The sequence below is a fragment of the Chiroxiphia lanceolata genome, chromosome 2 (genome assembly GCF_009829145.1).
Source record: "Chiroxiphia lanceolata isolate bChiLan1 chromosome 2, bChiLan1.pri, whole genome shotgun sequence".
Lineage (NCBI taxonomy): Eukaryota > Metazoa > Chordata > Aves > Passeriformes > Pipridae > Chiroxiphia > Chiroxiphia lanceolata.
Genome location: NC_045638.1, coordinates 794,211 through 818,361, shown reverse-complemented (window position 1 = coordinate 818,361; position 24,151 = coordinate 794,211). Strand labels below are relative to the sequence as shown.

General features: G+C 47.6%; 1 protein-coding gene across 1 annotated transcript in view; it reads left to right on the top strand.

Annotated features, from left to right (window-relative positions):
• The first annotated feature begins 1,529 nt into the window (after positions 1–1,529).
• Positions 1,530–24,151, top strand: part of LOC116782943 (trifunctional purine biosynthetic protein adenosine-3) — a 31,550-nt gene continuing 8,928 nt past the window's right edge. The window contains exons 1-16 of the mRNA XM_032680071.1: positions 1,530–1,652; positions 5,420–5,568; positions 9,212–9,307; positions 9,911–10,085; positions 10,708–10,819; positions 12,018–12,086; positions 13,246–13,371; positions 13,913–14,000; positions 14,384–14,469; positions 15,062–15,230; positions 16,070–16,301; positions 19,378–19,472; positions 20,346–20,455; positions 21,051–21,249; positions 22,837–23,085; positions 23,396–23,548. Of these exons, the coding sequence (XP_032535962.1) occupies positions 5,424–5,568; positions 9,212–9,307; positions 9,911–10,085; positions 10,708–10,819; positions 12,018–12,086; positions 13,246–13,371; positions 13,913–14,000; positions 14,384–14,469; positions 15,062–15,230; positions 16,070–16,301; positions 19,378–19,472; positions 20,346–20,455; positions 21,051–21,249; positions 22,837–23,085; positions 23,396–23,548 (2,104 nt within the window). The 5' untranslated portion in view covers positions 1,530–1,652; positions 5,420–5,423. The remainder of the gene's footprint in view (positions 1,653–5,419; positions 5,569–9,211; positions 9,308–9,910; positions 10,086–10,707; positions 10,820–12,017; positions 12,087–13,245; positions 13,372–13,912; positions 14,001–14,383; positions 14,470–15,061; positions 15,231–16,069; positions 16,302–19,377; positions 19,473–20,345; positions 20,456–21,050; positions 21,250–22,836; positions 23,086–23,395; positions 23,549–24,151) is intronic.

The following is a 24,151-nucleotide window of genomic DNA, read 5'->3' as shown; positions in this document are numbered from 1 at the left end:
CAGCCAGGGAGCTGGGTGTAACAGCCTTGGGCACAGCCCAGTTTGGGAATGTTGGTGGTTCCTGTCCCTGCTCTTCACAGGGAAAGGGCAGCTCCTGGGTGGCCTCATCCCAGTGCTGCCTGTGTTTGAGACCTCTCCGTGGCTCCTGGAGGAGTCAGGCTGGTAAAAAGCCCTCAGGACTGTTGGGATTTCCTTCCTCACTGGATTTTCTCTGCCCCACAGGCCCTGCTGGAGTGGAAGAGTTACCTGGATTGTCAGTGACTCCACCTGCCCTGGAGGATAAAGGTCTCTGGGCTGCTGCTCCTCCCTGCAGACTTTCTCCTGGCAACCTCTGGGATAAGCTCTGGGAATCACCTTGTCTTCACTCTATCCTTGCCTCCTCCCCTCTTGGATCCTTGGAGGGATTAGTTTCTTCTTCCCTGTTCTCCCTTCATAGACGGACCTACTAACAGCCCCTTTCCTGAAATGTCACTGCTCCTTATTGTGAGACACCTTTTAAACAAACATTCCTTCCTCCTTTACCAAAGCAGACGATGGCTGCCAAAGGTAATTGAATCCCATGGTTTGGAACCTTTAAGGAATTGCTCCCAAAAGTCCTGGGTGTGTGATAGTCCTCACGGTAGTAAACATCTACCTTGTCTTTCTACCTGGGCTTTAGGTCTCTTGATAACAAATTTTTGACTCCTGGATTAGGGACAGAAATAAAAAGAAGTGTTGCCTCTTGGAATTTTCACTTTTAAAGCCAGACCCTGCTGGGCAGCAGAGGGGCCTCCACAGAAAAGAAGCTGCCACTGCTAAATCCGAGCCTCCCAAACTGGGTTTGCCAGCAGAAGTTCTTCTCAAGCCACACTCCTAAATAAAAGTTGGATACTGTAGTGGGATGCACCAATAACATGGAGCCTCGAAACAAACATCTGAAACTTACTTTTCACTCACATTTTATTCTGAAGTGATTAAATATTATTTGGGCATAGGAGGCCTGGCTTGTTCTGTCTCCTTGTTCCCATGTCAAACTTTGTATATTATTAGTGTGTTTCCAGCTGACAGTGGTATTAGAATATGTCACTGCAGGGCAGCTTGCCCAGAGAAGCTGTGGCTGCTCCATGCCTGGAAGTGTCCAATTCCAGGTTGGAGGGGGTTTGGAGCAACCTGGGCTGGTGGAAGGTGTCCCTGCCCATGGCAGGGGTGGCACTGGAGGGACTTTAAGGTCCCTCCCAACCCAAACCATTCCGTGATAATTTGCACCATGCACCTTATTCTCTCATACTGTTCATGTACACAGGTCATTTTTATTTACAGCAACAATGCAGAGCCTCGTTTTTAGATAAAAAGAAACTGTTCACAAACTGGTTGGTGAATAGTTTTAACTGCAGAAAAGTAGCTGGATGGGACAGAGTTTATTTTGTTTCGAGGCAGCAGAATGTGCAGCTTCTGCTCTGCAAAGCTTTTGCTTCTCGCTCCTCCACCACTGGTAGGCAGGTTCCTGTTCCCAGCTGGAATGGCTGCAGTTCCCTGGCCATTGGCTGCTGGAGTGGGAGCAGTGGGGCGGGAATGTTGGGCCAGGGCAGCACATTTTAACCAGGGGCTGCTGCTCCCTGTTCCCTTTGAGCTCCCGGGTCCTGCCCTGCCCAGCCTGCAGCACGGAGCACACAGTAAGTCTGGGCTGGCCCTGCCTTCCAGTCACTCACTTTGAAAGTTTGAAATTTCAATTTTATTTTTGTTTAATTTAAAAGTTTAAGAGTCAAAAGTTCTATTTTTTTTTTTCCCCACATAATTATGTTGTGTATAATTCAACTTATTATTGATAAAAATTTGCCATAAATATTACTATTTAATGGCAGCTGTCTCTGGACTCCACTGAGAATATGTTTGGTTTAACTTCAGTGGAGGAAACAGCTCATTAATGTTCTTTAATATTCCTATTACTGTCTTTAATTCATCCCTTTGCTGTATCCCTTATTCTTTTATCTTCAATTTTTTCTTGATTTGTAATATAAAAGAGGTTAAGCATAATATCCCAAATATCTACACCATGACTGATCATTTCTAGCCCAAGGTGGTTTTTTTTTTAATTTCAAGTCATCCTGGAGTTCTGTAGCTAAAACATTTCTCAATGTTGCAACGTGTATATTTTGTCCAACACTTGATTATAAGAAACCTGTTGGTCTCCCCCAGCATGAAACTACTGTTGAATTTTATCTCTGGTATGACAGTGATATGTGATACATGCTATGATAGTGATATGATGTATGATATGATAGTGATATGATATTATAGTGATATTATATGATAGTGAAGGACTCAGTGTTAATGTTCTGTATTTTATCCTTCTCTTCATGTTTATTTTGGCTTTATTCTGCCTGGGTATTTTCCCTAATCCAGATATTTTGCCTTATCAGAGCAGCTTTATCCAAGTCAAGCTGTAGCAGCTGACGTGGCATCCCTGTCTTATCTGAAAATCTGCTTTTGATCATTTCTGCCTTTCTCTTAGAAATATGCTGGGTTTTGTTGGGTTTTTTGCCTTTTCTGAGGTGCACTGTGTGTGTCCTGCTCTCCTGTGTCTGAGCTCACCTTGGAGCCCTGGCCACGAGGGCAGGTCAGTGCCCTGTGTGAGGGGAGGGTCCGGGGTGTGTGATGTGCTGGGATTACATCAGGGGCACGGCACATTCCTGGTGTCCAAACCTCTGCTCTGGGCTCTGTTCCTCCTCCCGGGAACAGCTCCTACAGCCTCTGCTCTGGAGCCAGGCTGGGAGAGCGGGGGGGGTTCACCTGGACAAGGGAAGGCTCCAGGGAGACCTGAGAGCCCCTGGCAGGGCCTGAAGGGGCTCCAGGAGAGCTGGAGAGGGACTGGGGACAAGGGATGGAGGGACAGGACACAGGGAATGGCTTCAAACTGACAGAAAATAGGATTAGATGGGATATTGGAAAGGAATTCCTGGCTGTGAAGGTGGGGAGGCCCTGGCCCAGGTTGCCCAGAGAAGCTGTGGCTGCCCCTGGATCCCTGGAAGTGTCCAATTCCAGGCTGGACGGGGCTTGGAGCAACCTGGGCTGGTGGAAGGTGTCCCTGCCCATGGCAGGGGTGGCACTGGATGGGCTTTAATATCCCTCCCAATCCAAACCAGCCAGTAACTCCATGATTCTGACTCCAAATGAGGACACATGTCAGTCAGTCAGTCAGTCAGTCATGGCTGGGCTTCACGAACGAAGATTTGGGAAGGCTCTATCCACTTTTGCTACAGGCACACTGGTGGCTTATGAGGCCAATACGTGACAGACATATCCGATTGCAAAAGGCACAGCAGAAAGACTCCTTAGATGGTGTATTTTGCAAGATACGGTTCTTCCTGCGTTGCCTTTTTTCCTCAAGAGTGATCCTGCGTGAGTTCTCGAAGGAGACAGCAGCGTTATAGATGGTGTGTCTCCAGGCCTCCCGATTGGAGGCCAGAGTAGACCAGTTATGGTGATCAATATGGCCAAAGCTGAGATGTTGTTTCAGGGAGTCCTTGAATCTTTTCTTCGGGGCTCCTCTCATGCGGCAGCCAGTGGCAAGTTCCCTATTCACCGTCTTCTTTAGCATGATGCTCCAAAGGGCCACAGCAGACCTCGATGATCAGGACGGTATCTACATTCGATATCGTACTGATGGAAGCCTGTTCAATCTAAGGCGACCGAAGGCCCACACCAAGACCTTAAACCATCTTGTCCGGGAGCTGCTTTATGCTGATGACGCCGCCCTTGTTGCCCACACAGAAGCAGCTCTGCAGCGTTTAACATCCTGCTTTGCAGAGGCTGCTGAGCTCTTTGGGCTGGAAGTCAGCTTAAAGAAGACAGAGGTCCTCCATCAACCTGCACCTCAGGAAGTCTTCCATCATCCCCACATCACCATTGGCCAATCAGAGCTCAAATCAGTCCAGCAGTTTAATTACCTTGGTAGCCTCATCTCCTCAGATGGTGAGATTGACGGGGAGATAGACAACAGGTTAGCTAAGGCATATAGTGCCTTTGGAAAACTCCACAAAAGAGTATGGCATAATAAACACTTGAAGAAAAGCACCAAGATCAGTGTTTACAAAGCCATAGTGTTGTCTACTCTCCTATATGGTTCCGAATCATGGGTCATCTACCGCCACCACCTGCGTCTCCTAGAACGCTTCCATCAACTCTGCCTCCGTACAATCTTAAACATCCACTGGTCAGATTTTGTGACCAATACATCTGTACTAGAGCAAGCAGCTGTCACTAGTATTGAGGCCATGTTACTGAGAACGCAGCTGCGCTGGGCAGGGCACGTCTCAAGGATGAAGGACCACCGCCTCCCTAAGATCCTACTCTATGGTGAACTTGCCACTGGCTGAGGACACATGTAATTAGTTTATAAATCACATCCTTTCTTCCTTTCTCTTTCTTTCCTGTTTTCTGAATTCCTGTGGGTTTTCCCGGTGTGAGTGGCCCCTCCTGGCAGTAAATGTGTGGAGGGCACAGCCAGCAGTCAGTGTGTGTGAGGGAGCCCAGCTCAGAGCAGCTCTGAGCACACGGGGTGAGCAGAACCCACAGGGGCCACTTCAGTGTTGGGACCGTTTTGTTTCACAGCTGCTGAAAAGGTTTTGACAGCTTAAAATTGTCGTGAAATCGCAGCCTTTGCTCATGGCCCCGCTTCCACAGGCCAGGAGAGTGTTGATGTGCTTTTGTAACACCCACTGGAGTGGGAGAGGCCTTGTCAGTGATCCTCTTTATTAATGGCACCTCTCTTCCCTGGTGTTTGCCTCATGGTTGTTCTCTCCTAAAGAAAGCCAGAGCTGGAAGTTATTTCCTTGTCTCGTTGCTTGGAGCTTTTCCTTCCCAGGAAGTGTCCAGAGCTCTTCTAGACACTCCCTCTAAAACCCCTGGAATGGTCCCCCTGAGCTCCAAACTCTGCAGTGCTGTGTTCATGCAGAGACACTGTGTCCAGACAGGCTTTGCCCTTTGCACACTTGGATTCTCCAGGAATTGTTGCCCAGAGAGGTTGTGGACTCCCCATCCCTGGGTGTGTCCCAGGCCAGGTTGGACGGGGCTTGGAGCAGCCTGGGCTGGTGGAAGGTGTCCCTGCCCGTGGCAGGGGTGGCACTGGATGGGCTTTGAGGTCTCTCCCAACCCAAACCATTGTGGGATTCTCTAGGCTGCAAATCCCAGCCTGGTCATTCACCAAGGTTTTTCCTTTATCCCAGACACTTCATAACCAGGAGCAGTTTCCACTGTCACTAACCCCCAGGATGGGTTTCCTTAGGGGTTCCTGCTGTGCTCTGGGCTGGTTCAGTCTCTGATATTCCGTGTGTGTCTCATCTGATGAAGTTCTCCAGCACTTCCTGGGCTGGGAAGCTCTCCCTTTGCTCCCCTCCCCAGCTAACTCTGGCTCTTTTCCCTGTGTCCTGCTCTCCTGCAGATCCATGGCTGAGCAGGTGCTGGTCATCGGCGGTGGGGGCAGAGAACACGCCCTGGCCTGGAAGTTGGCCCAGTCCCCACATGTCAAACATGTGTTTGTGGCTCCAGGGAATGCAGGAACGGCTGACAATGGAAAAATTTCCAATGCAGGTAAAACCAAGGAAAATATACCATTTTTAAATTCCATAACTCAGCCAGTAAGTTCTTGTAGTCCCCGAGCTGAAGTCACTACTGGGAATGTGAAATTGTTATTATTGTCATTATTATTATTATTATTATTACTACTACTGTTACTATTTTTGAAGGGTTTGGGCCTGTGAAGTAGATTTTAGATGCAGTTACAAAGACAAAAAAATGTCTGAGCCAAGCCTTGTGTAACTTGTGTAATTCATTTTATAAGATCTCAGCTGTGATATCGAATTCTTCAGGTTTGGGGTTGGAGGATTCAGCCAAAGCTGCTCCTCTGGGAATCCAGCCCAGGATAGTTGCTTGGTTCCCACTGAATTCACTCCTGTGTTCTCAGCAGTGTGTTGAAGCCCTGTGATCCCCCCAGCCTGTGACAAGAATAGTCTGTCACCATGAAAACAAATTAATTCCTGTGTCTTAGGGACCTTAAGAAATTCAGGTTATTTTCAGGTATTTCTCTCTGTGTACTGACTGCCTGTTTTTGAGCCCTTGGCTGAACACATTAAGCTCTGAGTGGCTGTAATTGAAATCTTTCATAGTTATTAAGTTGGAGAAATCAAGCCTAAGATGTTTCAAATTGAGCATCCGAAATTAGGGGCTGCATTCCAAAAAAAACCTTGGAGGAATTACTCAGATTCCTGTGTCCTTTATATAACAAATCCCGAATCAGAGGTTTTAAACAACCTGAGGCTTCAGTTTCCACTTCAGAACATGTGGTGAGGTATGGAATTCAGGCTAAGGCAGGATGCATGAGCATGGATCACACACATCCACTGCTGCATTCCTGGTTTTATGGGAGCAGCTTTTTGGGCAGTTATCTCCTGTGGAAAATGAGTCCTGTCGGGTTCTTGTCCAGCAGGTGACTGTGGTATGGAATTCCACTGGAATGCTTCATTCATTATAGGCTTTGTAAAGAACTTTGTCCTTAATTTCTCTGTCCAATCCCAGTATCATAAGTAGTTCTTTGCTCTGTTTGGCCTTTGAGGGGAGGGCTCAAGGAAGAGCCTGACAGGACCAGAAAGTCAAACAAAAACCTTTCCCCTGGTGCTAAATGGAGCCAGTGCCAGTCTGCCTGGGCTGTGGAATGGCAGTTCCAGCATGTTTTTGCAAACTGTGTCATTTTAAAGGCTCTGGGCTCTTCTCTCACCTTGTTATTCCATAAAAAACATTTCACCGGCAGTGGAAGATGGTGGAGCTCGAGCCAGGCCCGTGAAATCCCCCATGGGCAATAAAATCCTTTAATCCTGGACTATGGGACCACCTGCACTTTGGGAGAGAAATTCAGCCAGCCAGGAAGAATCTGGAATTTGAGGATTTTAAGGAACCATTTGTCTCACCTGCTCAGGAATTCCAGTGCTGTCACTGGATTTTAGCTCAGGGGGGAAAATGGGAAGCAGTTTCCCAGAAGCACATGAGCCCTGTTAGCTGGTGTGGGCAGCACTGGCTGGGAAACTCCTGCCCTGGGGGCCGGGCATTTTTTGGGATAATCAACACTTTGCTCTGAAAGTTCTTCCTCCCTTCGTGGTTCCTGAAATTGCCTTTAATTAGCATTGCATCTCTGGGTCTTGGGTGATTAATGAAACATAAAAAAGTGAGCTTAAAATTATAAATAAGCTTAAATTTTTAAAACCTAGCCAGTACCCAAGTCAAAAATAAAAGTTGTTACAGTTAATCTGAGCCTGAAATAATTTCTGACAATAAAGGGACTTAGGTTGACTAAATATAGGTTTATATTTGATTTAGATTGAATTATCAGGGCAGTTTTGGTGCCAGAAGCATCTGGAATGGCTTGGTGAATGCAGAGATAGAAATATGTGTGTCTGTGAATGGACTCCACCACCCTGACACCTCCTTCTGTCCCATTTTACCTCCCAGTGGCACTTGTGGTCTTATCTCTCAGCTGGAGCTTTGAAAGCCTTGGTCCAGGGTCCTTCTGTCTGGTTGCAGAGAAGGTTCAGCTGTTGTTTTAAGCTACAAAAATGCCTCCTTTCACTCAACACCCTGAGGAAAAACCATGATTTGTCCCTTCCTGGATGTTGGAAGGACATTCCCACATCGTGGAAATCTTGGGCCCCATTCACTGTTCATGTCAGGAGTAGATCAGACCTGCAGCAAGAGAGTTGGGGGTGAATTCCAGGCTCTTCCTTTCCCTGCTTGGAGAGGGACCTTGGACAAGGGATGGAGGGGCAGGACACAGGGAATGGCTTCCCACTGCCAGAGGGCAGGGAGAGATGGGATATTGGGAAGGAATTCCTGGCTGGGAGGGTGGGGAGGCCCTGGCCCAGGTTGCCCAGAGCAGCTGTGGCTGCCCCTGGATCCCTGGAAGTGTCCAAGGCCAGGCTGGACGGGGCTTGGAGTAACCTGGGATGTGGAAGGTGTCCCTGCCCATGGCAGGGGGTGGCACTGGGTGGGCTTTGAGGTCCTTCCAACCCAACCCAGTCTGGGATTCCATGTTTCTGTGGATTCATCCATCCAGGATGGCAGGAGCACAGTGGACACTGTCTGCTCCTCTCCTTTCTCTCTCATCACCTCCCAGAAACTGGCCAGGGGAGCCCATCAGCTCCTGGTGTGTTTGCCTGTCTGCTGCCATGTCCCCAGGGAAAGGAGGAGAGGAAATGGCCTTAAATTGCCCCAGAACAGGTTCAGATTGGAGATTAGAAACAATTTTTCCCTGCAGGAGTGGTCAGGCCTTGGAATAAGTGTCCCAGGCAGGTGGTGGAGTCCCTCTCTCTGAGAGTGTTGAAGAGACCCTTGGGGCCATGGATTGGGAGTGATTGTGGTGGTGCTGGGGTGGGACTGGGTGATCCTGGAGGGCTCTGCCAGCCTGGATGACTGTGGGATTCTGTGCCCCCTTTGCCAACGTGGTGCCTTGTTGTGTTGTCTCCTCCCAGCCCAAGCAGCCAATCCACACCAGGCTCACCCTTCTTTGGCTCTGGGGGTTCATCCCCTCAGACCTTGGCTTTGTTTATCTGAGATAAATCAGTGGAACTGCGGGGCCTTTGCGTAACGTTTTTATCAGGAGCCTTGTCGTTGTTGCCTTTGGGGCAGCCTCTCCTTCTGTTTGCACAGTTTGGGGCAGTCCAGGTGTTGTCATGTGGAATGTTTGTTTGTGGAAAGGTGATGGTTGTAGCCACCTGAGCCCACGGACCCTTGGCTACAATGGCAGCACTGGTCCTTCTTAATTAAGTTCAGCTTAATGTACAAAACAAATGTTGTGATTCCCCTTGGTCTCAGTGAGGTGGGTTTAGTGCAGCACTACAAAAAGAAGGAAAAAAAGAAAATAGGTGAGTTGGAATTCCACCACCAGCCACTTGCTTCATTCCCCACACCCTGCTGGCACGAATATCCTGAGATCATAGAATCATGGAGTGCTTTGGGATGGGAGGGACCTTAAAGTCCATCCAGTGCCACCCCCTGCCATGGGCAGGGACACCTTCCACCAACCCAGGTTGCTCCAAGCCCCATCCAACCTGGTCTTACGTCTGTAAAGCTTCATGGTGACTCTGTAGAGGGAGGAGACTGGCTGAAAAAAAGATTATATTCTGGTTAAAGTCAGTGCTGACCAACACTCCTGATGGGATCTCACCCACCTTTGTGTCTCCACCAGCTGTTCCAGTCAGTGATCACCCTGCACTTGCCCAGTTCTGCAGAGATCAAGACATCAGGCTGGTGGTGGTTGGTCCAGAGGTCCCTCTTGCTGCTGGTAAGAGAAACAAGCTAAAAATCACAGCCTTCAGCTTTTAGGAAGAAAGGGAAATTTTAGTCCTCGTCTGTCATCACTCAGCACTGTCCGAGTGTCTCCAGTGGGAATGGAAATAGATCCTCTGGGACACCTTCCCTGAAACTCAGGGTTGTGCTGAGGTGAAAATGAATTTCTGAAGGATATTGTGTTAGTAATAAAAGCAGGTTTGGTTTTCCAAATGTTTTGAAGTAATTATCATTTGAGTCTTGGTGAGAAAAGATAAATATAAACGTGCTGGTAATTTTTCTGTTTGAACCTTTTCCCTGTGCAATCACTGGCACCTTCACAAAAGCCTAATGTTGGCTTTTGAGCTAAAAGATCCAATAAACCCAAGGGGGATTGTCAGCTCTTCCCAAATCCTCAGAGCCTCAGGAGTCCCAGGCTCCTGATTCCGGGGAGGAATGCAGCCAGGGCCCAGCAGAGATGTATGTGACTGCAGAGATGTATGTGACTTGTTATTCCTGACATCCTTGTTCCAGGGAGTCAGTGCTCCTGTGCTCTGGGCCTGCCTGACTGCCACAGATCATCTGGAGGTTCATACCACGGTTTGTGCTGTGTTTGCAGGGGTTGTGGATGACCTGACAGCAGCTGGGATCAGGTGTTTTGGCCCCACAGCAAAGGCAGCTCAGCTGGAGTCCAGCAAGAGCTTTTCCAAGGCCTTCTTTGACCGTCATGGCATCCCCACTGCGAGGTGGAAAGCCTTCACTGACCCCAAGGCAGCCTGCAGCTTTATTAACAGGTACAGCTCTGGGCATTGGAGGCATATTTTTATGTGCTGGATATCCAAACCCAGTCAAATGGTTGCTGATGTATCGATACCTTCGTGATGGAACGTCTGGAAAGGTTTTAAAGGATCACCTGCCACTGTCAAAGTGCAGCAGGTGATAGAAATGGTTCTTACCTACTGCTCCAAAGTGAAATTACAGTTCAGTGTTCAGTTTACAGGAGAATGTAGGACAGGTTTTATTTCTTTTCAAACTCCTGCTGTGGAGACCCAGCGAGCAGCCTGAGAACCATCTGTTCTGGTTCTTGGCCTCTTCTCCAGGAGTATATTTGGAGACTTACTCAGCAACTGATGGTCTACTCCTCAGGGTGCAACCCAGGTGACCCCACATAATACAGGAGTGAATTATTGCATGGAAAGCAGGAATGAACACTCATGGAATTCAGTGGTGGGGCAAAGAAGCACAAACCCTTCACAGGCAGAGCAGGAGGAGCCTGGCTTGATTTGTGTGTTACTCAATAAGGTTGCTATGAAAACACAGAAGTATTCTGACCTTTTGATCTCTCAACTCTTGAAATGCTCAAATTGTCTTTGCAAAGACTGTTTAGTGTTGAATGTCTGTCCTGTGCCTCTGCAGTGCAAACTTCCCTGCTCTGGTGGTGAAAGCCAGTGGCCTGGCAGCTGGCAAAGGAGTCATCGTGGCCTCAACCAAGGCAGAGGCCTGCAAAGCTGTCACTGAAATGATGCAGGTGAGCAGGGATGTCACACACTCACCTGGGTACACAGGAACCCTCTCAGAGCCTCAGAGATGTTCCTTATTTCTGTGTGACAGGAGCTTGGCTGTAAGACATCAAACCTTCCACCCATTATTTGGACAGCTATGAAGCTCTGTTGTATTTATTGCTTGAGGCATAGTTCCTGTAGGCTCAAATAAAACCATTCTTCATGAAAACTCACCCTGATTTCACTTATTTGTACATGCATTTCCTTTTTTTATTATACCATCTGAGGCTGCTGCAGCCAAGCAGGAACAGGAGCTCTGGCACTGAGGAGGATCTTTACAAGCACCATTAGCTTTAGGACTCATCACACAGCACTTGAATGTACAGTAGAATTCTAGTGGAATTATTCCAAGTGAAGTATACAATGAGGTAGGATATTCTGCAAACATATTTGGAGCATCAAAATTAGAAGTGAGGCAAAATTCAGTGATTTTATCTGACCAGTGAGGAGCACAGAGCTGAGGCTGCCAGGTCAGGCCCTCAGCTGGTGTCAGCAGAGGAGCAGTGTAAAATTCCATGGAGCTCTGCTGATCCCCAGGAGATGGGATCTGACAGACCTGTATTTCAGTGTGGGTTTCAATATGGGCTCTGCAGTCCCATTTTGGGGGGTGAATGGTTATTGGACAATAAATGTCTTAACGTGTGCCCCAATGTCGTGTACAAAAAACTGTGTGTTAGGGAGTCTTACAGACCCCAAAATTACCTTGTCGGCGTGGGCTGGTTGTTCTTAATTTCTTGATTACCCAGAGCATGCAGTCAGTGTTCAGACATTGCCCTGGGATATGAAAATCTCACTCCCTTCCCATGTATTGTATAAAAGTGCACTTTCCTGTCAAGTAAAACTTCAGATGGGAGATTCGACAGTCGTTGCTGTTGGTCTCAGTGACATGGGGGCAAAATTCAGCTTGTGGAATTGCTCAGGAATCACAGATATCCCCTGCCATTTGGAAATACTCAGTAAGAAAACCTGCATTTATTTAAGAATAATCAGAAAAGAGGAACAAGGAATTTCCCACTGCTGGCACCCCCAGGGGAGAGAAGGGATTCAGAGTCTCAAACCTGTGCTGTGGGTTTTTTTGCTGTATTAAAAGTATTTATTTCTTGTTCCATTTTCAGTAGTTTAAAACAAGTGAAACAGAAGTAAAGAGATTTTGTTTTCCTGTAGGATAAGAGTTTTGGCACAGCTGGGGAAACTGTCGTTGTTGAAGAGCTTCTTGAAGGAGAAGAGATTTCTGTAAGTGCATCTCACTGTAACACCTTGATTCCACCTGCCCCAAACTGCCTGGGACACACTGTGGGACTGACCCCACCTGCACAGGGGAGAAATTTATTCTTTAATAAATGAAAAAAATCATTGTTTCAATTAAAACCAGTTACCTGGTGTAAATAAAGTGGTATTAATTAAAGACAGCTGTGCTAAGAACCAAACTCCCAGTGATCTGTTAAAATAAATCACATTAAATAAGAATAACTTAAACAGCTGTTGCTGCCACATGGAAAAAGATCAATCCTTGTTTTGACAGTGTTGATTTACTCTGCAGAGGTAGAGAAAACTTTTCCTTCATTTTAAGCTGATTCAGCCCCTTCATTTAAAAACTAGAACTTGGAATACCCAGCAGACTTACTTAATACAGCACAATAAAACAAAATCCAGTGTATGGTTGGGTTTTTTCTGTGCTGACTGACAACAGTGAAGAAAATGTACTGCTTTCCTTGCCCAGCAAGATAATTCACCTCCCACAAATCATGTATTTTTTAATATATTAGTATTTTAGCTTTTTTTTTGATTAGCAGAATCCTTGTTTGATTTATCAATTTTATAATTAGCAATATAAAATGGGCTTCAGTGCTGTTCACGTTAGTCCAGACAGTGAAAAACATTACCCAGCTTCAGTGAGCAACATCAGCCAGCTGCAGAAGCTGCCAGCAGGCTGGTAATTATGAAGATATTGGGGATAAAAGCAACTGCTATACAAATAATTTATAAATAATTCAGGAGCAAGTAGCTTTCTCAGTGAGGAAAAGGAAGCCTTGGAAGCAATGGAACACCTTCCTTCCGGGGCAGGGGGAGGGAGGGGAGGGAAGAAGTAATTTCCACCGGGCTGTGTTTTAATTTTTTTTTTTTTTAAAAAAACTTTTGAGTGTTTCTTTTCAGTGCAGTCACTGGTGGAGTAGTTTTTACCTGTTTTATTAGAGGTGATTTCTGGAGGAAGGTCGTACGAAACGAGGGGAAGGCAACTCTTCAGAATCCCCTCGTTTGTTTGGCGAGGGGGGCAGAGTTCCTGCTCCTCAGTGTCCCTGTGCAGCTCTGCAGAGCAGCTGCAGTCCCCCTGTGTCCCCCTCAGCTGGAGAATTCCACAGGCTGGAATTTTAACGCTTCCCATGTTCCCCAGTGCTTGTGTTTCACCGACGGCGTCACCGTCGCTCCGATGCCGCCGGCCCAGGACCACAAGAGGTTGATGGATGGGGACGAGGGGCCCAACACGGGAGGGATGGGAGCCTATTGCCCAGTCCCTCAGGTAAAAATGGGATGGTGGGGAAGGGGAAAAGGGATGGGTGAGGAGATGTTTCACTCCAAAGCATGGGGGAATGTTCAGCTCCACCTGGATCAACGGGAGGGAACGGGCTCCTGTGGGTGGGAAGAGCTGCCTAAAACAGACAAGGCCAAGTCAAATCCATCACTTACTAAATTTCCCTGAAGAGGAGGATATTCCTACTGAGTTCCTTTGAATTTTAAAGGTGGAAGTGGTATTTCTCCAGCCTGGGTTTTGAAGTGTTCTGAAGTGCTGATCGTTAGAACCAAGTGCTCCAAAGCCACACTTTTACCGTGTGCCAGACAAAGCTGGGGATGAATTTCTGCTGTGCCTTGAAGCAGTTTGGTGTCTGTTTGACAAGGAACTTCTGTCTGCAAAAATAGAGGGAAAAGAATGATTAGTTTTCCATTGGATAGAATGTCTTGGAGTGAGCAGGGGACCATCCAAGTGTTCTGCTCGAGTCTTAGAAACACAAAATCATTCCCTCCCTTTTCACAAACCCTGTTTTCTGGTCCTGTTTTATTAGATTTCTAAAGATTTGCTGCAGCAAATCAGAGATACTGTACTTCAGAAGACTGTTGATGGCATGAGGAAAGAAGGTGTCCCCTATTTGGGTAGGTACAGAAGTCTGGGATTTTTAATCATAAGGAGAAAGACCTTTTATTTCACTTTTTCCTCTTTGTAGGCCTAACTCAGCCTGGAAGTTAAGGGAGGTAGCTTTGATTTCTTTGGCAGCTGGGTTTGGTGTCACTGGCTTGATTCAGAGTCTGTGGAAATCAATAGATGTCATTTCATGAATGGGGGATAATTGTCAAGCAAGAAAGAACAGCCAGGAACAGCAAAACTGTGACCACAACTGTTTCTGCCTGATTTATTGTTCCATTTCTCAAGTTCAATGAGCACAGGGGACATCCTTCTGAACCCTGTTATCAACAGACTCAAAACAAATGAGCTGGGCAGTTGCTGAGGGAGTTTTTCACATCATTTTCTGTCCTAGGTGTGCTTTATGCTGGATTAATGCTCACCAAAGATGGGCCTAAAGTTCTGGAGTTTAACTGCAGATTTGGTGACCCAGAGTGTCAGGTGAGTTATTCTGGGGGTAGATACAGTTTTGGCATTAGGGGAGAAAAATCTGTGACCATCTACCACTGTTGTTAACCAGCTTTTGGGTGAATAATTAGCTAATTGCACTGAGACTTAAAATATTTGGGTTATTTATTCAGGACAGAAGATCTGTTCAGAAATTGGTCCATTCCAGGGAAGATTTCAGCAGGCTGGACTCAAATCTGGGCTTCACAGGGGCCAGCTTGAGTGGAACTCAGCATTTCCCTATCTTTTCTGGAATGGAGTTGGGGTTTTTTTTAGTTTATTAAAGAAGCCAACACTTCTTTTCCCCACTCCCAGTTCAAAAGTGGAAAAAGCTCTCTTAATTTCTATTCTCCAGGATAAATAGGGTTCTTTGTCCTGTACCTTTTCCCCTCCAGATGTAACAATTCCCTTGTTTTACCCATAGAAATTACCTTCAAGGAAGGGTATTTTTAAGGGTACCCAGATTACAGGCAGCATGTGTGAAATACTTGATGTTATTTTTACAGCTGCATTAGTGTCTTTTGAAAGGCCAGGGGAGAAAACAGAGCAATGCTTGGTTTGACTCTCTGCTCTTGTGTTTGTGCAGGTAATTCTGCCCCTGCTGCAGAGTGATTTGTACGAGGTCATGCAGGCAGTTGTCCACAAAAGGCTCTCCAGCTCCCTGCCAGTGTGGCTGGAGGGCAGTGCAGCCGTGACCGTGGTCATGGCCAGCCAGGGCTACCCGGGGGCGTATCCCAAGGGCTTGGAAATCACAGGTAAATGCAGCAGGAGAAACCACAGCAGGCTCCTTCCTCCCCTGTTCTCGCTCTTGCTGGGTGAAGGTGAATCCCTGGAGCTGAGCTTCATCCAAACTGGGGTTGTGGGGCAGCAAGAACCAGCTGAATTTTCACCCCTCTCGGTTTGTTCTGTTGTAGTTTCGGTTCTCCACGTTCATTTAACGTTGGCACAGTGTTATTTAACATCATTTAACACTGGCACAGTGTTGTTTAACATCATTTAACACTTGACATAGGCACAGTGTTATTTAACATTATTTAACACTTGACATTGGCACAGTGTTATTTAACATTATTTAACATTGGCACAGTGTTATTTAACATTATTTAACATTGGCACAGTGTTATTTAACATCATTTAACACTGGCACAGTGTTGTTTAACATCATTTAACACTTAACATAGGCACAGTGTTATTTAACATTATTTAACACTTGACATAGGCACAGTGTTATTTAACATTATTTAACATTGGCACAGTGTTATTTAACATTATTTAACATTGGCACAGTGTTATTTAATACCTGCTGCAGTCCGGGGGTTCTGCTCACTGATCCCTGCACTGCTGCTGCTGTTTGTGCTCAGTGTGGCCCTGGGGCACACAGCCCAGCTGGAATCACACGCTGGATGAGGAGTGTCAGTGAGTTCCCCTCCCCTGACACACGGGCAGACTCCTCTCCCACGAGTGCAGTTTTCCCAGTGTGTCCCCGTTTCCCAGCGCGCTCACGCTGGCTCGGTGGTTTCTGAGCGTCTGTTCGCTGAGCACGTTCTAACCAACAGCTTTCTCTGCCTTTCTTCTCTCTCCCCCACCCTGGCAGGGCTGGCCCAGGCACAGCAGCTGGGGCTGGAGGTGTTCCACGCTGGCACAGCCCTGCGGGACGGCCGGGTGGTGACCAGCGGGGGCCGCGTGCTGACCGTCACCGCCCTGGGGCACGACCTGCCCACGGCCCTGCAGCAGGCCAACAGGGGGGTGGCCTCCATCCACTTCCAGGGGGCCAGCTACAGGAAGGACATTGGTGCTCGGGCCATAGCTTTCCTCAGGCAATCCAGGTAGATATTCCAAACGCTTCCAGCGGAAATAACAGCCCTGCTTGGCATGCAGATAGCACCCCTGGTCCACATTAGTCACTCTTGGCAGGAGTGATTCCGTGTCACTCTTGGCAGGTTTTAACCACTGTCCCTGTACTCAACCTCAGCAAGACCAGCCAGGGAGGAACAGGCTTTTGGATGACTCTCTTCCATGTTCTTATTCCCAAATATCGATTAAACCTCGGTGGAATTAAACTTTAATCAGCTAAACCACACAGGAATCATTTGTGCTGCTCCTGGCTGTTAGACCTGTTCTGGGGAAGGTGAACTTCTGGTTCTTGGGCCTGCCTGAAGTCACAGCTTTTGCTCTGGATTTGTATTGTCCAAAGTCTAATGTTAATATTAGTACCAGGAAATGTGGTCACAGCCCCAAGACACAGGGTGGGATTGTTGGGGTGTCCTGTTCAGGGCCAGGGGTTGGACTGGATGATCCTTGTGAGTCTCTTCCCACTCAGGATATCCCAGGATTCTAAATATGAACAAAGTTTAAGCTGATCCGTTGGTTCATTTTAGAGTTTTTAGAAAGGGTTAAAGTTATCTTGAAGCCTCCACCTTGTTGGGATACACATTTTACTGGAATAGCTGGCCAGCAACATGGTAGGATTTATCATTCCTTTTTATCCTTATTCCTTTAATTTTCACAGTGTTCAGTTTGAGCAGTCTGGAGATCATGTGAGTGCAGGGTTTTTGTTTATAGCAGTGAGTCCTGTTGTCCCTCTCATGTCACTGAAAGCTTCTTGCAGTTTTTTAGACTCCTTTTCCCCTGATCTGAAGCAGCTCTGCCTGTCTCCAGTTAGCTCCAAACACTCCTTTTGCTAATGGGTTATTTTGTAGCCTGGGGGCACATCAGTGAGTTCCATTGGTGCTGACAGTGGGTCCTGTTAGGATTCTGTAAAATGGTGATCAATAAACTTCCTGAATGAACAAGGGTGTTGGTATTTAGTCTTCTTTCTCTCCTAAGTGCTCTGCATCCCCTGAGAAATGGAGGTGGCACCGTGGAGTTGGGATCTGTGTCTGTAGGAGTGAATAATGAGGTCAGTGTGTGAGGCAAGAGGAGGCTTTTAATGAGCAGTTCCCTGCAGCACTGGGTTCATGGGCCACAGCCAGCAAGTTTCCTGCCTGGAATGCCTGGCTGGGAGGATCCCTGGCTCATCAAGGAGCCTCCTGGGAGCCCTTTGCAGTCCCTGCCTGTCTCAGTGCCCTGGGCTCTGCCCCAGGCTCTGCTCCTGGACTGGCAGAACAGTCAGGAATGTGTCAATCCCACAGTCCCAGGCTGGTTTGGCTTGGAAGGGACCTCAGGGATCATCCAGTGCCACCCCCTGCCATGGGCAGGGACTCCTTCCACCAGCTCAGGTTGCTCCAAGCCCCATCCCAGTTGGATTTGCTGCCCACAGGGAAGGAAGGGGAAAGGTTGGCCTGGAACATTGGGGACTTACCAGGAGGATTCATCCCAAGGCATTTCCCTTCAGGAAAACAGCCAGAACATTTACTCAGTATTTCAGAAGATCTAAATAATTAGAGATTCATTTAAAGGACCAAAGTAGATACAGAAAAAAAAAATCTAGAAATTTAAAATACTTTTAAAAACAAGGTGAAAATCTGGGGAGTGTTTATCACAAGAGGGCCTGACTTTGTTCTCTAGTTGTTGCAGGCCAGTATTTCCTTGAGTCTCACTCACAGCCTGAACAGCTGCTTGTGATAGTTGTTTTCCTCTTGCCAGCTCTTGACAGGGATGTGGTGGCAGTGCAGACACCTTGGTATTTTCCTGGTAGCACCACTCTTGGGCCAGTTATTCTGGGATTTTAGTCTGTCTTGGTCAGTGCCAGATATTACAGCAATGATCTTCACAGGAGAAACAGTGTCCTAGACACTAAAAAAAATTCCCACATCTTAAAATTAGATTTAATAGAATACAAAAACATTTACTCCATTTTATGCAATTTAAACATTTGTGTCTGTTTCTTACTGGTTTTTAATATTTACTGAATTCTCAACCTGGTTTCTGTGATGGGTTTTGGGGATTAACTGTATCTTTTTGTTCAGCTGAGTCCATTTTAAATGAGTTTCAGTTGTTTGGTTGTATTGTCCTTGTTAATCAAGAGTGTGTTGCAGCCTTAGAATTTGAACTTCAGTCTGAATCCCATCAATAAGAGAGAAAGTAGGGCTGGACCTAAAATAGGGATGCAGCTGGTTCCTGCCACTGCCAGCATGGGAATAACAGCTGCTTAACTGGAGTGAGATGTGTTTGGTGGGAGTTAAAGGTCATTAAAATCTCTGGCTCCAGAAATAAAAGGTCCTGCTGGAAATAGGAGGTGGTGCCTCATGTCCCCAGTGAGTTGTGGGGACACAGGGGACACAAACACCTCTTTGTACATAAACCCCACCTGGAGCTTCCTGACATTCCTTTCTAGAGTCCTAAAATCCACCTTAGAACGTGGGTCTTTTTTAACTAAATTTAAAATATATTGTTTAGTAGAAAGTCCATTTAGGTGAAAAGGGCTGGTTTTGTGGTGGGATCCTCCCAGGTGGGAAGGAGAGGCCACCCTTCAGCTACAGCTGTAAAACTCTGCAGGTATCGAGGTCATTGATTTATTTCTGCCTCTTTTACCTTGTTGTTGGGGTTTTCTGTCGTTGGTTTTGTCCTGGATTTCACTGGGTGATCCTGGTGCCACTCTGGAATATTCAAGTCCTGCTTCTGGCAGAGTGTCTGTGGTGCAAACCCCCCGTGCTTTGTTTCTTTGGTGCAGTAATCCCTGTCCCCAGGTCAGGTTCCAAACAGCAGAAAGGCTCAGCCTTGAGCTGCTGAGCCTGCCTGAGTCCTTGGAGATCAGTTCATGGGAACAGAGTCACTGGGCAGGTGGGAGAGCAGAGGGGTGGGAGGGCAGGATGGCATTCCAGATGGGAGAGCACTTAGGGATGGGAACAAGGGAATCCTGTTGGGAAACAGATGTTTGGGATTCACCGGTCAAGTAATGTTTGCAAACAGATGGTTGTGATTCACCAGTCAATTCCATAACCTCTTTTCCCGTTTTTCCAGAGGCCTGACTTACAAGAACAGTGGGGTGGACATTGCAGCAGGGAACACTCTGGTTCAGAAGATCAAGCCCTTGGCTGCAGCCACGTCCAGGTCAGGTAAGACATGGACCTTCTGCTCCTGTGCCATGGAATGAGGGTTATCTCTGGATCTGGATCTAAACCTCCTGCTTGTGTGTTCTGGGTGTTTCCAGGTGACACAACAAATATGGGTGGGAAGTAAATGCCTGTGATTTCCTCCAGGCAGACAGGTTTTCATCCCCAAATGACTCTAAACTACATCTCCTGAATGCCAGGGGTGTTAGAGAGCACAGGACAAATGCAAGCAAAAGCCCCACCATCTCCTGCTGGGTTTGATTACATGGGTTGTTATTTCTTGCAAAGTGAACTGTTTAATTTTGGGGGGATGAATGTGTAGAAAGGTTACAATTCCTGAGACAGATGTGGAAGACACATCTTTTGCTTGGTTAAAATAGCATCAATTCGTGCCTTTTTTGCTCTGGCAAGTCCTTGTAATTCTTTGGATAGATTTAAATTATAAAAAAATGCATTAAAAAGCCCTTTTACTTCAGATTAGCTGAGAACCTTCTCATAAAGTCAGATATACACAGAGAGAAAACCAGAGATACACACACCAGTACAACCTGTAACAGTCTGTTGCCACAATTCCTCCTCTATTTTTCAGAAAAACACTCAGTGCAAGGGTGAATTATGTCAGTCACAGTAACTGGTGACTGTTCCATCACCAAGTCTGGGATTTTTTGGGCTTAAGTTAATGATGAATTAGAGACAAAGCCAACCCAAGCAGATCAGGAGCTCCTGTGCCCCTGGGAAGAGGCTCTAAATGCCAGAGAAAAGTTTCCTGGTGACAAAGCAAAGTTGTGTTGACAAGTATTGGAGAGAACTTGTGTTGGAGATCCTGGAGAAGCCCCTGGAAGTAAAACTGGGCTCTTTCCTCCTGTTTCCTGACAGGCTGCAATGCAGAACTCGGGGGCTTTGCTGGGCTCTTTGACTTGAAAGCAGCTGGTTACAGAGACCCCATCTTGGTGTCTGGAACTGATGGGGTTGGCACAAAACTCAAGGTAAGGTGGAAATCCAGGTAAAGGAAGGAAAAATGGCACAGAAGGGAAAATGCTTTAATGGAAAATATGGGTTGTCTGGTAAAAATACCTATTTGTCTTTCTGAAAAAAGGGATGAAAACTGAAATTGCCCTTTTTCGGGCAAAAGAATTGAACACACATCTCACTTCTGGCCTGTAAATAGCCAGAAGTTGATATGATGCCTAAAATAAGTGGGTTTTAAATATTAATTATGAAATCAGGAGCTCTGTTTCATGAAGGCAGAACCTCCACCCTCCAAAAAATCACTCACGGGGGGAAAAACATTTAATCCCACGGTCGTGTTGTGCTCGGGCCTTTCCAGGAAACCCCTTCCAGCTCTGCCCCCTGCTAAGGAAGTGTCTGTTGGACTTGCCAGTGGAGACAGGAATAATTCCTGAGGAGAGCTGGGAGAGCCCCCAGGGGTGGTGCCAGAGGGAGCTGCTCCTCCAGCAGCCCCAGGAGGGCGGGTGGGATCCGGGGCCGGTGGGATCCGGGGCTGTCGGTGCTTTGGGCCCAGCCCCCCGCTGGTGTCCGAGGTTCCCAGCCCACCCCAGAGGCTCTGGGTGTGTTTTGCAGATTGCTCAGGAGTGTCACAAGCACGACACCATCGGGCAGGACCTGGTGGCCATGTGTGTCAACGACATCCTGGCCCAGGGAGCAGAGCCCCTCTTCTTCCTCGACTACTTCGCCTGCGGCAAACTGGACGTGGACGTGGCCCAGGGGGTCATTGCAGGGGTTGCTGATGCCTGCAAGAAGGCTGGCTGTGCTCTGCTGGGTAGGAACAGCCTCCTCTGGAGGGTGTGGAAAAGCTTATGCAGGATCTTTATAGTTGATCTTAATGGGGTTGTTTTCCTGCTCTCTTGAAGAATCTTAGAGGGGTAAAAAGAAAGAATCCCAGAAGGTTTGGGTTGGGAGGGACCTTAAAAACCATCCAGTGCCACACCCTGCAAAGGGCAGGGACACCTTCCACCAGCCCAGGTTACTCCAAGCCCCGTCCATCCTGGCCTTGGACACTTCCAGGGATCCAGGGGCAGCCACAGCTTCTCTGGGCAACCTGGGCCAGGGCCTCCCCACCCTCCCAGCCAGGAATTCCTTCCCAATATCCCATCTCTCCCTGCCCTCTGGCAGTGGGAAGCCATTCCCCCTTGTCTTGTCCCTCCATCCCTTGTCCCCAGTCCCTCTCCAGCTCTCCTGGAGCCCCTTTAGGCCCTGCAAGGGACCCTCTCAGATCCTTCTGGAGCCTTCTCTTCTCCAGGCTGACCCCCCCCAGCCCTCCCAGCCTTTCCTCCCAGCAGAGCTGCTCCATTCCTCTGATCAGCTTCCAACCAAGATGATTTCCCCAAGATGAACATATTCCAAAGTGTTAAGACTCAAACTTAGACGTTTTCCTTTTCAGCCCTAGAATACAAGTACATAAAGTATTTTACTGCCAAGTTCTGTGTGTGCTCTGCTGTCCAATGATCTGGTTAGCCACCAACACAAGACAATATTTCCCTTCTCAAATCATTAAAAATACACCCTTACCTTACTGCTCAACTCAAGGAAAGCATTTCTAGGTCAGCAAGACCCACATTCTTTTGTATAATTCTTGTGAAAGGACTTCAAAACAGGGTTCAATTTTAAACCCAGAGAATTCTGTTTCCTCACGAAGTTTTTTGCTTTTCCTTCTTTTTTTGTAAAATCAGACATGTAAAATGACCCTGATGTTTCAAGAAAGACCTTTGAGGCAAAAAAATGACAGTTCAAATGCCTTTAGGTAATTCTGTCTTTTTTTTCCAATTCCTTAGGAAAGTTGGGAACAAAGTCCTTTCTCAGAGGGAACGTGTCGTTTTGGGGCTGTTCACCAGCTTTGAACAGGAGGCTCTTTATGCCCTGGTTTATTTTTTTGCTGCGTGAACTCTTGGTCAGCCTTATGTTTGTTTTAAGGTGTTCTCTCCATTTATCAGAGACAACCAGACCATTCATGGGGCAGCACAGGCCCTGCTGTGTGAGATCCCGGGATGGAGTCGCTGCACTGGCGAGGTTGGATTTCCAACTGGAGACTTTCAAACTCCAAAGGCGTTTTTGCAGCAGCTGAATACTCAGCTCAACAACCCTGAGCTCATCCCAGCCAGGGGCTGAGGGCTCCTCTCCTGCCTGGATGTGCACAAACTTCATTAAATATGGATTTAAGTGTTGGGCAGGGCTTGGAGCAGCCTGTCTGGTGGAAGGTGGGACGAGCTGAACCCCAGACCAGTCTGGGATTCTGGGATTCTCTAGTTAAAAAAAACTAGTCTGTGAACACCCCCCTGAGCTTAAAACCTGGGGAAACTGCAATCCTGTGGCTTTCCAACACCCGCCTGTGTGTTCTGTGGCTCCCCAGGAGGAGAGACGGCCGAGATGCCGGGCATGTACCCGCCCGGGGAGTACGACCTGGCCGGGTTCGCCGTGGGGGCCGTGGAGAGGGGGCAGATGCTGCCCCAGCTGGACAGGATCTCGGATGGGGACGTGCTCATCGGGGTGGCATCCTCTGGGGTCCACAGCAACGGCTACAGCCTCGTCAGGAAGATCGTGGAAAAGTCCTCCCTGGACTTCTCCTCTCCCGTTGGTGCCTCTGGGGAGCAGACTTTAGGTACTGCCTGGATCCTGAGCTTCCCAACACTTCACACAACTGTTTGGGCTGGGCCTTTGCTTTTGCAGCTTTTCAAAGGCACCAGAAAAATGTGTTCCATCTTTAAGGTGTTTTCATCTTCTTTTTGTGTCCCGTGAGTCAGGTGTGCAGGAAATAAATGAAGGGAGGGGGATAAATAGCTACTTGTGTGCCAAGAAAGGCAGAACACTGGGCTTCTCTCTGTAGCACAGTGGGCACTAATTTCCCCCATTTTGTGGTGATTAGCCTTTCTTTCTGTGCTGTAACTGGTCTTTTTTTCCTCCTCTTCCAGGAGAGCTCTTGTTGACCCCAACCAAACTCTACAGCAAGTCCCTGCTGCCCGTGCTGCGCTCGGGCCACGTGAAGGCCTTTGCCCACATCACTGGGGGGGGACTGCTGGAAAACATTCCCAGAGTGCTCCCAGACTCCTTCGGTGTCGTTTTAGGTGAGGTGACAAGAAAGCTGTGGGCAGGTCCTGCTGTTGCTGTGGGTTATGTGGGAGCCTGTGCACGTGTAGAGACTGGACATAACCTGTCTGGACACGGCTCAGTCTGTCCTTGGACCTGAAGCAGGGCCAGGCAGAACACTGCAGTGTAAAGGCTGCTCCCCATCGACGTCCCTTCCCCTGGTGGTGCTTGGGATTGGATTTTTTAGGATACTTGCGAAAAGTAAACAACCCCAAAAGCAATCCCAAGTGAGCTGCTGCCATTTGCAATGACCCACGAAGTCATTGCTAATTAAATTATGCTCATGAGGTGTTCAGCTGGCATTCAGGGGGGGTTCTGAGCTCAGGTACATCTGCTGCTATTCAGCATAATTCACCCTCACCACCATCTGCTCAGGTGTGCTGGAAAGAGGCTTTCCCTGATGGAGAAGCTGGGGTGTGGAAAGGGAAATGACTCACTGTAGGTTGTGAGAGTTCTGGGGGTTGGAGACTAAAATAAGGGAGCTGAGACTGAGGTTTGAACTCCAGAACTGCAGGTAAATCATTCTGCATTTGTCCCCAGTGACACTAATATAGATCTGTGTATATAGATATATAATATAT